At 46.7% G+C, this 14,673-nt stretch overlaps 1 protein-coding gene across 5 annotated transcripts in view; it reads right to left on the reverse strand.

The window, feature by feature from the left end:
- Positions 1-14,471, reverse strand: part of LOC130294479 (protein CEPU-1-like) — a 721,573-nt gene extending 707,102 nt beyond the window's left edge. Inside the window, exon 1 of one of the 5 annotated variants that reach the window (XM_056544347.1) lies at positions 14,163-14,471. In XM_056544347.1, coding sequence (XP_056400322.1) covers positions 14,163-14,247 — 85 coding nt within the window. In that variant the 5' untranslated portion in view covers positions 14,248-14,471. The remainder of the gene's footprint in view (positions 1-14,162) is intronic. The other 4 variants (XM_056544344.1, XM_056544345.1, XM_056544343.1 and 1 more) reach the window with 4 other exon arrangements.
- Positions 14,472-14,673: the final 202 nt, after the last annotated feature.

Below are 14,673 nucleotides of genomic sequence, written 5' to 3' on the forward strand. Positions count from 1 at the left end.
ATAAGTACTGAAAGGATTAAGATTTTTTAATAGACGTAATTTACAAATCTGTTTAACTTTCTGGAGATAATTGATATATATATATATATATATATATATATATATATATATATATATATATATATATATAAAGCTTTTTCCTGGATAACCCCTTTAAGAGGATCAGACAAGGATGGACTCCCCAATGAATAGTAATAAGCAAACATAGGAAACATTTAGGATGTCTGCAGTGTAAGATGCTGGAAGAAAATCACAGTCACATCGGGCAGAATCCATTTAGCCATTATTTCACAATGAACACTGTAAAGATAGAGAGAAGCAGTGTTTTGCTGACAGACACACTTTACGGGGATATATCCTAATGGGGTACGCCAAAAAAAATAATAAGGAAAGCCTTTCTTGTGTTCGTTCGCTCTGTCTCACATGTGCGGGGGAGCAGCTCCGGCAGATCACAATGAATTTCTCAGCATCGTGTATACTTCAGCTCTCACTGCGGAGACGCCACCGTATTACGGTCATAGGACGTTCTACATTCATAGAATGATGACAAATGAGGAACATTTCTCTCGTGTCAGAAGAGAGACGTCTATACTGAATCCACAATGCAAACGCCATCATACAAATCATAGGGCCTGTGCACCAGCAGGATGGGAGTTATAGTACATTCAATCCATACAGATATCTGCTATAGCTATCTGTGTCATGCTCGGGCTCCTCAGAGGACAGTGTCGCTAGATGGATGAGGGAATACAACCTTTAGGCCAGTGTTTCCCAACCAGTGTGCCTCCAGCTGCTGCAAAACTACAACTCCCAGCAGGCTTTGAGTCAGGTTTCAGGGGCGGTTATTACAGGGGTCACCACCTCTTTAGGGGGGCTATTAAGTAGGAGACACCCTTATACCCATGGGAAAGAGAAGGAAAACCAAGGGTGCCTCCAGCTGTTGCAAAACTACAACTCCCAATATGCTTTGAGTCTGGTTTCAGGGGCGGATATTACAGGGGTCACCCCCTCTTTAGGGGGCTATTAAGTAGGAGACCCCCTTATACTCATGGGAAAGAGAAGGAAAACCAAGGGTGCCTCCAGCTGTTGCAAAACTACAACTCCCAGCATGCTTTGAGTCTGGTTTCAGGGGCGGATATTACAGGGGTCACCGCCTTTTTAGGGGGGCTATTAAGTAGGAGACCCCCTTATACTCATGGGAAAGTGAAGGAAAGCCAAGGGTGCCTCCAGCTGTTGCAAAACTACAACTCCCAGCATGCTTTGAGTTTGGTTTCAGGGGCGAATATTACAGGGGTCACCACCTCTTTAGGGGGCTATTAAGTAGGAGACCCCCTTATACCTATGGGAAAGAGAAGGAAAACCAAGGGTGCCTCCAGCTGTTGCAAAACTACAACTCCCAGCATGCTTTGAGTCTGGTTTCAGGGGCGGATATTACAGGGGTCACCACCTTTTTAGGGGGGCTATTAAGTAGGAGACCCCCTTATACTCATGGGAAAGTGAAGGAAAGCCAAGGGTGCCTCCAGCTGTTGCAAAACTACAACTCCCAGCATGCTTTGAGTTTGGTTTCAGGGGCGAATATTACAGGGGTCACCACCTCTTTAGGGGGCTATTAAGTAGGAGACCCCCTTATACCTATGGGAAAGAGAAGGAAAACCAAGGGTGCCTCCAGCTGTTGCAAAACTACAACTCCCAGCATGCTTTGAGTCTGGTTTCAGGGGCGGATATTACAGGGGTCACCACCTCTTTAGGGGGATATTAAGTAGGAGACCCCCTTATACCCATGGGAAAGAGAAGGAAAACCAAGGGTGCCTCCAGCTGTTGCAAAACTACAACTCCCAGCATGCTTTGAGTCTGGTTTCAGGGGCGGATATTACAGGGGTCACCGCCTCTTTAGGGGGGCTATTAAGTAGGAGACCCCCTTATACTCATGGGAAAGAGAAGGAAAACCAAGGGTGCCTCCAGCTGTTGCAAAACTACAACTCCCAATATGCTTTGAGTCTGGTTTCAGCGGCGGATATTACAGGGGTCACCACCTCTTTAGGGGGGCTATTAAGTAGGAGACACGCTTTTACCCATGGGAAAGAGAAGGAAAACCAAGAGTGCCTCCAGCTGTTGCAAAACTACAACTCCCAGCATGCTTTGAGTTTGGTTTCAGGGGCGGATATTACAGGAGTCACCACCTCTTTAGGGGGCTATTAAGTAGGAGACCCCCTTATACTCATGGGAAAGAGAAGGAAAACCAAGGGTGCCTCCAGCTGTTGCAAAACTACAACTCCCAGCATGCTTTGAGTCTGGTTTCAGGGGCGGATATTACAGGGGTCACCGCCTCTTTAGGGGGGCTATTAAGTAGGAGACCCCCTTATACTCATGGGAAAGTGAAGGAAAACCAAGGGTGCCTCCAGCTGTTGCAAAACTACAACTCCCAGCATGCTTTGAGTTTGGTTTCAGGGGCGGATATTACAGGGGTCACCACCTCTTTAGGGGGGCTATTAAGTAGGAGACCCCCTTATACCCATGGGAAAGAGAAGGAAAACCATGAGTGCCTCCAGCTGTTGCAAAACTACAACTCCCAGCATGCTTTGAGCCTGGTTTCAGGAGCAGATATTACAGGGGTCACCACCTCTTTAGGGGGCTATTAAGTAGAAGACACCCTTATACCCATGGGAAAGAGAAGGAAAACCAAGAGTGCCTCCAGCTGTTGCAAAACTACAACTCCCAGCTAGCCCAGACAGCCTTCGGCTGTCTGGGCTAGCTGGGAGTTGTAGTTATGCAACTGCGGGAGGCACCCTGGTTGGGAAACACTGCCTTAGCCAGATATGGATGTTACACGAAGAACGATATCCCGGCAATGCCCCTATCAGACCCTTCTATGAGATACATCTCTGTGCTACACAAACATGTATCTTAATAACCAAAAATCCATTTATGAGACTTTCATTTACTTCCCACCAACATCCAGTGTTAGATAATCCAGGTCAATAACCTTCCATCCCCTGGTAGAAGATTATGGAATCTAGGATTAGCAGTACTGTATATATCTCAGCCCTCATCCAGATCGATGCAAGGCGGCTATTAGAGTCCATATTTAGGATGTAAGTCCAGGCCCGACTACAGGTGTAATGTCTTGAACCAACAGCATCACCGGGATCTAGGATTCTGTTAGTTCTGGTCATTAAAGGGTTACTCCGGTTGAAAACTTTTTTTTTATTTTATTTTTTTAAATCAACTAGTGCCAGAAAATATAACAGATTTGTAAATTACTTCTATAAAAAAAAAAAATCTCAATCCTTCCAGTACTTATTAGTTGCTGAATACTACAGAGGAAATTCTTTTCTTTTTGGAACACAGAGCTCTCTGCTGACATCTCTGTCCATTTTAAGAACTGTCCAGAGTAGGAGAAAATCCCCATAGCAAACATATGCTGCTCTGGACAGTTCCTAAAATGGACAGAGATGTCAGCAGAGAGCACTGTGTTCGTGATGTCAGCAGAGAGCACCGTGTTCCAAAAAGAAAAAAATTTCCTCTGTAGTGTTCAGCAGCTAATAAGTACTGGAAGGATTAAGATTTTTTAATAGAAGTAATTTACAAATCTGTTCAACTTTATGGTACCAGTTGATTTCAAGAAAAAAAAGTTTTCCACTGGAGTACCCCTTTAGATCCCTGGTTGGCCCAGGATTTCTGGCTTTAGTATGAATGCTAAAACACAGCTGCAGTATGCCCATCTGAATAAGGTCTAATGCTGCAGCCTAGTTAGGCCTGTTACGTATTCTGTCCATAGTGAGTGGACATAAGACCAAGTTCTACACAGGGACAGATCTATATAGGCCTCAGTATGTATCCTGTCTATAGTGAATAGACTGAGATGTGTTCTACACTAAGATGGCTCTATACATATCTCTGTATGTATCCTGTCTATAGTGAATAGACTGAGATGTGTTCTACACTAAGATGGCTCTATACATATCCTGTCTATAGTGAGTGGCCCGAAACATGTTTTACATTGGGGTGGCTCTTTACATGCCTTTGTATGTATCCTGTCCAAAGTGAGTGGATCGAGATTTGTTCTACACTGGGATAAATCTATATAGGCCCCATAGTATCACCTCCATAGTGAGTGGACTAAGATGTGTTCCACATTGTGTTGGCCATATACATGCCTGTTTTCACTTGGTCTGCACTCTGCCTCACCCTCTCAGCCCAGCCCTATATAAATGAGCAGGAAGCTGCACAGGGCCCCTTCCTTTCTGACAGCCTCCCAGTATTACTTGGAGCTCATGGTAAGTGAGCTTTTACACCTTGTTCACACTGGAGTGGTGCTGTGCGGAGTCCATTGCTGCCGTGGCACCATGTCTTTGGGGAGGCATGGCCCTGAGACTGGTTTGAGTAGCATTGGGGCTGCTCTGCCACTGGGTCGTTCCCCCTGTGGGTACTGGTGTTGCGGCGGTATTGGTCGCCACCCAGTGCTACGCCATTTTATGCTAGGGACGTTAGGGACCCACTCTGAATAGGTGGCCTTGACGTGGCGAGTGGGCTTTTACTCGTTGATCAAAATGTATACTAACAACCTGTTAGTTTTTGAATTTATGCTGAGAAGCAATTAGATCAAAATACAAAATTGTGGATGTGCGACCATGTCTGTTTCCTCTACTTGAATTCACTATACAAGCCTCTGTATGTATCCTGTCCATAGTGACTGGACCGACATGTGTTCTACACTGGAATAGATCTATACAGACCCCTTTAGTATCCTGTCCATAGTGACTGGACCGACATGTTCTACACTGGAATAGATCTATACAGACCCCTTTAGTATCACCTCCATAGTGACTGGACCGATGTGTTCTACACTGAGATTGACCTATATAGTCCCCCCGTAGTATCACCTCCATAGTGACTGGACCGACATGTGTTCTACACTGGAATAGATCTATACAGACCCCTTTAGTATCCTGTCCATAGTGACTGGACCGATATGTGTTCTACACTGAGATCGACCTATATAGTCCCCCCGTAGTATCACCTCCATAGTGACTGGACCGACATGTGTTCTACACTGGAATAGATCTATACAGACCCCTTTAGTATCACCTCCATAGTGACTGGACCGATGTGTTCTACACTGAGATTGACCTATATAGTCCCCCCGTAGTATCACCTCCATAGTGACTGGACCGACATGTGTTCTACACTGGAATAGATCTATACAGACCCCTTTAGTATCCTATCCATGGTGAGTGGACTGAAAGGTATACTACACTGAGATTGACCTATATAGTCCCCCCGTAGTATCACCTCCATAGTGACTGGACCGACATGTGTTCTACACTGGAATAGATCTATACAGACCCCTTTAGTATCCTGTCCATAGTGACTGGACCGATATGTGTTCTACACTGGGATAGATCTATATAGACCCCTTTAGTATCCTGTCCATGGTGACTGGACCGATATGTGTTCTACACTGGAATAGATCTATATAGACCCCTTTAGTATCCCATCCATGGTGAGTGGACTGAAAGGTATTCTACACTGAGATCGACCTATATAGTCCCTGTAGTATCACCTCCATAGTGAGTGGATTGAGACATGTTCTACACTGAGAAATATCCATATAGTCCCCCGTAGTATCACCTCCATAGTGAGCAGATATAAGACAGTAGTGTAGACTGGACCCCTGTATTATGATATCCATTCTGAGCTCATAATCAACCCCCCCAATATCCATAGAGTCTATGAGCAAGGCCAATGTCGTCACAATGACCCTTTATGTCACATGTCCCCTTTATCTTCATCAACAAAAAACAAACAAATAATCCGCAAGGAAGTGATTGACCAGCAACCTGCCAAACCCCCCGGGGTCACGGTAGACGGCACCTCATAATAATTACCTATTATACAGAGTAAATCTAATGTTGGAGCTGCTATTTACATCAATAGAAGATAAATTCTTTGCTGCTTCTGGCACAGCTGCCGGCGGCGTTCATTCTTTCCGTCACTTAGTGTCATCTGCAAATGACCAGCCATCTTATCATTAGGCTGTTTAACCCCTTCTGTACCGAGGTGGTGGCCCCTGCCCTGAAGTGCTGCTCCAACATGCAACCTGCAGGTTAATGTCCTTTAGAGACAGTGACCTGCGAACCGACCCCTGGGGAGGAACACCAGCTCCGCGCGGCAATGAATTGTGTCCATAAATTACCACTCGCTCTTTTATGGTGACAGCACAGTCAGTATATATTCACCTAATGTACTGCACATGATATATCGGAGAGATCGCTTATTTCTACTTTACACTTGGAAACGCTCCTCCTCCGACAGTCAGCAATTCATCCTTTCCCAATAAAGAACTTCACGTAGAGCTGGGCGGTATGACCAAATATGTGTAACTTATGGCGGTTCCACGGTATTTCTTTCACCCCCCCAAAATCATGTGACCCGCGAACTCTGTTCTGCTCCCCCCCCCCCCCCCCCACCAAATCATGTTACCCGCCAGCGCTGTTCTGCTCCAGCGCTGTTCTGCCATCAGCCTATCACCGGCCGGAGCGATGTCCCGCCCTGGCCAGTGATAGGCTGAGCCCACTGTCATGTAAGAAGCCGGCTTCTTACATGACAGTGGGCTCAGCCTATCACTGACCGGGGCGGGACATCGCTCCGGCCGGTGATAAGCTGACGGCTGTCCAACGTTCCAGTCCCCAGCGTAAGGCTGACGTAGGTAAGTTAAAGGGTACCTCTCATCAAATAAACTTTTGATATATTTTAGATTAATGAATGTTGAATAACTTTCCAATAGCATGTTAATGAAAAATATGCTTCTTTCTATTGTATTTTTCCCGATCAGTCCTGTCAGCAAGCATTTCTGACTCATGCTGGAGTCCTAAACACTCAGAGCTGCCAGCCTGCTTTGTTCACAGCCAAACAGGCTGTGAACAAAGCAGGCTGGCAGCTCTGAGTGTTCTCCTTTGTGAACAAAGCAGACTGGCAGCTCGTAGTGTTTAGGACTCCAGCATGAGTCTGAAATGCTTGCTGCCAGGACTGGTAGGGAGACCCCTAGTGGTCATTTCTTCAAAGTGGAAAATTAAATAGAAAGAAGCATATTTTTTAATAACATGCAATCGTGAAGTTATTCTGCATACATTAATCTATAATATATCAAAAGTTTTTTTGATGAGAGGTACCCTTTAAAGGTTATTTTCTTTATCTTTTGCAGCCCGGGCATAGGGATACAGCGTACAGCAGTGGTCTCAAACCTGCAGACCTCCAGCTGTTGCAAAACTACAACTCCCAGCATGCCCAGAAAGCCAACGGCTGTCCGGGCATGCTGGGAGTTGTAGTTTTGCAACAGCTGGAGGGCCGCAGGTTGGAGACCACTGGCGTACAGTGAGTTCCAGTGCCAGCGGCCCCCAACAAAGAGGAGGAGGGCAGTGCTTGACATCTGTGAGTAGTACCCCGCTGGGCTGATCATTAATTGGGGGGGAGCAGAACAGTGCTGGCAGGTAACATAGGATTAGTTCCCCGATGTGGGGACAGCGCTGCAGTGGGCTGATAATTCATTCCCGAGGGGGAGGGGCCCAATGGTCTTGCGGTATGGGGGAAAATTCATATCGTGCAGCCCAAAAATGTCGGTATTCGGTATGACCTGGTATACCGCCCAGCCCTAACTTCACGCACAACTATAATGGTGGAGACGCCGGAGGTGACAGACAGATGAGACAGAAGGACTGTCCTCGATACACACAGACCCGTCCTGACCAACAACACAGGAAAATACAGGACCGGTCACTACACCAAAAAACTGTGCACACTCCCCCTCCTGAAATACCCTGAATTTTATAGTGGAAACCTTGCTCCTTCCACTATAAAATGCTCTTTTTGTGACCTCCCGCAGCATAAGAATACTCATACCCATCTCCTGAAATACTCTGTGACTATAAAAGACTAATAAACTGCTCCATCACTATCTATTATGCTTCCATTACTTGCTATAAAGAAACTTTAAGCTGGAGCTCATTGGTCTCCAAACCTTTAAGCTGGAGCTCGTTGGTCTCTTCAGATGTTGCACAACTACAACTCCCAGCATTTCGAGGCAGACGGTGGTTGTCCGGGCATCTTGGGAGTTGTAGTTTTCCAACAGCTGGAAGGCCACCGTTCGGAGACCACTGCATGTATCTGGTTGAGAGAGAAGAGCCCACTATAGTAGCAGCAATAATAACGTGTGAGCCAGATCTGTCACTTGTCATGTAGATGATACAACAAAAGGACAATGTGACATCAGTTTCGTCCTAACCTCAAATGAACTTCGAACTTCTACTAGACAGTAACCTCCGAATGTTTACACTCGGGACCCCCTTAAAAGGTGTACTCCGCTGGAAAACTATTTTTTTTGTAAATTACTTCTATTTAAAAATCTTAAAGGAGAACTCCAGACCATAAAAATTGTCCCCCATGGTGCCAGCAGTAAAAATACATAACCGTCTCCGGTCTCCACCGCAATCCACTTCCTGGTAGAGATGGGTCCTGGTGGCAGATAGACGCCAGGACCACCCAGCTATGACCCGCACTCAGCTCCTGAGCGCGTGTCATAGAAGAGGAGTGGGACGCTGTCACCCACAAGAGGTTAAAGGTTGAATTCTGGAAGGTAGAAGTGATTCTCACGCCTACTGGTAGATGGTGAAGCTTTGCGCCTAAAAAAAAGTACATTTGCGCACAAAATAGCGACTTTTGACAAAAGTCGCAAATGATAAATACATGACCACTGCATGGTCAAAAAGAAAAAGTTCTAAAGGTAGTCAAAAAGAGTGAACCTGTCCATATCAAAAGGCGCATAAAAGTCACTAAATATGCTGCTTGCGCCTGAACTGCGCCAAAACATAGACAAAAAAAAATGCTCTAAAAGCAATGATAAATCTCCCCCATAGAGTTAAGTACTACCAAAGGTGCTCCAAGTAAAGATAACCAAGGACAGGGTCAAAGTTCATTGATGTGTGAGGGGGTAGAGGCTATCCTGTATGGTCTGATCCCACAATAGAGCTTCTGTAAAGCAAACTGCTGAAAATTCCCGCTGGCTGTGATAGAAAGGTGTCAGATCACACAGGGCACGCTGACCACTGTTCACCCCATTAGTTCCTACAATGGGCAGATGAGAATGAATCACGTTTTCCATCACGTAGTAGGATGGTAAGTGAGACGGAACCAGGATGCATCATGGGAAGAAGACAAGCTGGTGGAGGCACCGCCATGGACATTGTTCACCTTGGGTCCTGGCCTCATGTGGATGTTACTGTGACACGTACTCACAACCTAAACAATGTACAGATCGAGACCACCCTTTATGGCAGCGGCAAGATAATGACCCGGACCACGCTGCAAACATTCGGGGAGATTCATCAAAACCTGTGCAGAGGAAAAGTTGACCACAAACCTTTTTAAAAAGTGAAAGAAGCGATCTGATTGGTTGCTATGGGCAACTGCACCGCTCTTCCTCCACACAGGTTTTCATAAATCTCCCCAATTGTCCAGGATTGAGGAACATGGTAACTAGAGGAATCTGATTGAGGAATCTGGTAACTTGGCCTTCAGATTCCCCATCTGTGGGATGTACTAGAGAAACCCGTCTGATCCCTTGATGATACCACAGAACACATTACAGGTCTATAGAGTCTGGTCCTGGGGGGTCACAGCAGCAGGGGACCAACATTAAATTAGGCAGGGAGTTTAATGTTATGGCTGAACAACGTATTTCTACAGACATTGTAATGTGATCTGAGATATGAATCCCTGTATACAGCCCAGTGTGAGATGATAGAGCTCCCGTATACAGCCCAGTGTGAGATGATAGAGCTCCCGTATACAGCCCAGTGTGAGATGAGAGAGCCCATGTATACAGTGCAAGTTGAGATTAGGGAAACCCTCTGTATACATTCAGGTGTGAGATGTATATACCCACTTCCCTGGCAGCCATCACCACACATAGTAGAGGCTGTTAAAAAAAGGGCCCAGTGTTTGAGGCATCACAGCTCCCGGCTCCTCATGTAATCTGACTGCTGGGGCCAATGAGCTGACACCAGTGTGCCAGGCAGTCAGAGCTACACGTACCAGTAACCACACACAGCAGCTGCTCAGGATCTGAAGCCTCCGATCAGTTCTGCGACATCTCCTGTGCCCAAAGCCCTACAACAGGGCAAAAGGATGGCACCTATTCATATGTGATCAGATCAGGGCAAGAGGATGGCACCTGCTTCATATGTGATCGGATCAGGGCAAGAGGATGGCACCTGCTTCATGTGTGATCAGATCAGGGCAAGAGGATGGCACCAGCTTCATATGTGATCAGATCAGGGCAAGAGGATGGCACCTGCTTCATGTGTGATCAGATCAGGGCAAGAGGATGGCACCTGCTTCATGTGTGATCAGATCAGGGCAAGAGGATGGCACCTGCTTCATGTGTGATCAGATCAGGGCAAGAGGATGGCACCAGCTTCATATGTGATCAGATCAGGGCAAGAGGATGGCACCTGCTTCATGTATGATCAGATCAGGGCAAGAGGATGGCACCTGCTTCATGTATGAACAGATCAGGGCAAGAGGATGGCACCAGCTTCATGTGTGATCGGATCAGGGCAAGAGGATGGCACCTGCTTCATGTGGGATCGGATCAGGGCAAGAGGATGGCACCAGCTTCATGTGGGATCAGATCAGGGCAAGAGGATGGCACCTGCATCATGTGTGATCGGATCAGGGCAAGAGGATGGCACCTATTCATGTGTGATCAGATCAGGGCAAGAGGATGGCACCTGCTTCATGTGGGATTGGATCAGGGCAAGAGGATGGCACCTGCTTCATGTGGGATCGGATCAGGGCAAGAGGATGGCACCTGCTTCATGTGTGATCGGATCAGGGCAAGAGGATGGCACCTGCTTCATGTGGGATCGGATCAGGGCAAGAGGATGGCACCAGCTTCATGTGGGATCAGATCAGGGCAAGAGGATGGCACCTGCATCATGTGTGATCGGATCAGGGCAAGAGGATGGCACCTATTCATGTGTGATCAGATCAGGGCAAGAGGATGGCACCTGCTTCATGTGGGATTGGATCAGGGCAAGAGGATGGCACCTGCTTCATGTGGGATCGGATCAGGGCAAGAGGATGGCACCTGCTTCATGTGTGATCGGATCAGGGCAATAGGATGGCACCTATTCATATGTGATCGGATCAGGGCAATAGGATGGCACCTGCTTCATGTGTGATCAGATCAGGGCAAGAGGATGGCACCTGCATCATGTGTGATCGGATCAGGGCAAGAGGATGGCACCTATTCATGTGTGATCAGATCAGGGCAAGAGGATGGCACCTGCTTCATGTGGGATCGGATCAGGGCAAGAGGATGGCACCTGCTTCATGTGGGATCGGATCAGGGCAAGAGGATGGCACCTGCTTCGTGTGTGATCGGATCAGGGCAATAGGATGGCACCTATTCATATGTGATCGGATCAGGGCAATAGGATGGCACCTGCTTCATGTGTGATCGGATCAGGGAAAGAGGATGGCACCAGCTTCATGTGTGATCGGATCAGGGCAATAGGATGGCACCTATTCATGTGTGATCGGATCAGGGCAATAGGATGGCACCAGCTTCATGTGTGATCGGATCAGGGCAAGAGGATGGCACCTGCTTCATGTGTGATCAGATCAGGGCAAGAGGATCGCACCTATTCATGTGTGATCGGATCAGGGCAATAGGATGGCACCAGCTTCATGTGTGATCAGAACATGGCAAGAGGATGGCACCTGCTTCATGTGTGATCGGATCAGGGCAAGAGGATGGCACCTATTCATGTGTGATCAGAACATGGCAAGAGGATGGCACCAGCTTCATGTGTGATCGGATCAGGGCAAGAGGATGGCACCTATTCATGTGTGATCGGATCAGGGCAAGAGGATGGCACCTGCTTCATGTGTGATATGACATACACCTTTCTACAGGGATGGCACCCAGAGGAAAGTGGGGTGAGAGGCACAGGTAGACCCCGCACATCTGTCCCTTTAATAAGTTGCAGCACATTGTACCCATCAGATCAGTGACACAATCATCAGGCTCCTGGCTCAGGGCAGAGGGGTCAGAAGACACTGACAGCATCAATTATAACCTGTACAGCAGTGGTCTTCAACCTGCGGACCTCCAGATGTTGCAAAACTACAACTCCCAGCATGCGCTGTCTGTGCATGCTGGGAGTTGTAGTTTTGCAACATCTGGAGGTCTGCAGGTTGAAGACCACTGCTGTAAACCACAGCAGACCCCACCCCCCATGTGTATACACCGCTACAGACAATATACACAACACTGTGTATACACAGAATATACATTGTATCACATAAGATACATTCACACAGTATACATGTATATATACATTGTAACACAGTATACATGATCACACACACAATATACATGATATCACACACACAGTATACATGATATCACACACAGTATACATGATATCACACACAATATACATGATATCACACACAGTTATACATGATATCACACACAGTATACATGATATCACACACAGTATACATGATATCACACACAGTATACATGATATCACACACAATATACATGATATCACACACAATATACATGATATCACACACAGTATACATGATATCACACACACACAGTATACATGATATCACACACACACAGTATACATGATATCACACACAGTATACATGATATCACACACAGTATACATGATATCACACACACACAGTATACATGATATCACACACAATATACATGATCTCACACACAGTATACATGGTATCACACACAGTATACATGATCTCACACACAGTATACATGATCTCACACACAGTATACATGATCTCACACACAGTATACATGATCTCACACACAGTATACATGGTATCACACACAGTATACATGGTATCACACACAGTATACATGATCTCACACACAGTATACATGATCTCACACACAGTATACATGATCTCACACACAGTATACATGATCTCACACACAGTATACATGATCTCACACACAGTATACATGGTATCACACACAGTATACATGGTATCACACACAGTATACATGATCTCACACACAGTATACATGATCTCACACACAGTATACATGATCTCACACACAGTATACATGATCTCACACACAGTATACATGGTATCACACACAGTATACATGGTATCACACACAGTATACATGATCTCACACACAGTATACATGATCTCACACACAGTATACATGATCTCACACACAGTATACATGATATCACACAGTATACATGATATCACACACACACACAGTATACATGATATCACACACACACAATATACATGATATCACACACAGTATACATTGTATCACATAATATACATGATATCACACACAGTATACATTGTATCACATAATATACATGATATCACACACAATATACATTGTATCACATAATATACATGATATCACACACAATATACATGATATCACACAGTATACATGATATCACACAGTATACATTGTATCACACACAATATACATGATATCACACAGTATACATTGTATCACACACAATATACATGATATCACACAGTATACATTGTATCACACACAATATACATGATATCACACAATATATACATGATATCACACAATATACATGATATCACACAGTATACATTGTATCACACAATATACACACCACCCTGTATCAGACAGAGGATACATGACATCGGGGACGGTAGAAGCCACAGGTTTATGCCCAGATGCCGCACTAGTCTGGGGCACACATGGGTGAGTTTCTATGTGCAGTATGGGGGGGGGGGGGGGGGGGGGGGGGGGGGGCACAGCCAAGAAATGGGGGGGGGGGGGGGGGGGGGATCAGTGGTCAGGGTCAGGCTTTGGGGGTGAGAGAATGTGATTTTGTGAGGACATACATAAGGGGGCACTCAGGATGCAGCCCCCCATCACCTGAGAGAGTAGGCAGGGGGCTCATTTACACGCAGAGCGATGCATCTGCATTGGGATTCCGGGGCTCTGTCATCTGTTAACCCCTAACACTACCCCCAGACCAGGATTGGGACATTTTGAGACATAAGACGGGGGTCTGCAGCTCCCCCAGAAGATTGCTCCCTACCTTGCAGAAAGCAGAGGGCGGTCATCCCACTCAGCAGGAACCAGGGGACGGAGCGCAGCATCCTCGCCCGCAGCATCTCCATCATCTCCCGGCGGCGGCGGCTCAGATTCGGGGGTTCAGGGGTCCAGTAATCCGGAGCGGCTGCAGTAGGAGCGCAGACTGGATACAAACAGCGCACCGCGAGCCCGGACCGCCCACAAACACTCCCCGCCGGCCCTGATTGGCTGCTGCTGCCCGTGAGTGACAGCTCCACTGACAGCTACTTATACATACACACTGTACAGACGAGCACATCGGGGGCGGCGGCGGAAGACTCGGCTCTATGTAGCCCCCTGACCAAATACGGAGAGGGTGCGCTGACTACGTGCGGCCGCCACTGGTTAGGGAGAGACGTGCCAGCAGAAACCTGATGGGAAAGGGTTAAGCACGGCTCTGAGGAGGGGGGCGGGAGATTGGGTGTCCCCCTCCCGCCCCCTGTTTGGGGGCAAGCCAGCTGATTGAAGAAGGGGGG

Source organism: Hyla sarda, chromosome 10 (genome assembly GCF_029499605.1).
Source record: "Hyla sarda isolate aHylSar1 chromosome 10, aHylSar1.hap1, whole genome shotgun sequence".
NCBI lineage: Eukaryota > Metazoa > Chordata > Amphibia > Anura > Hylidae > Hyla > Hyla sarda.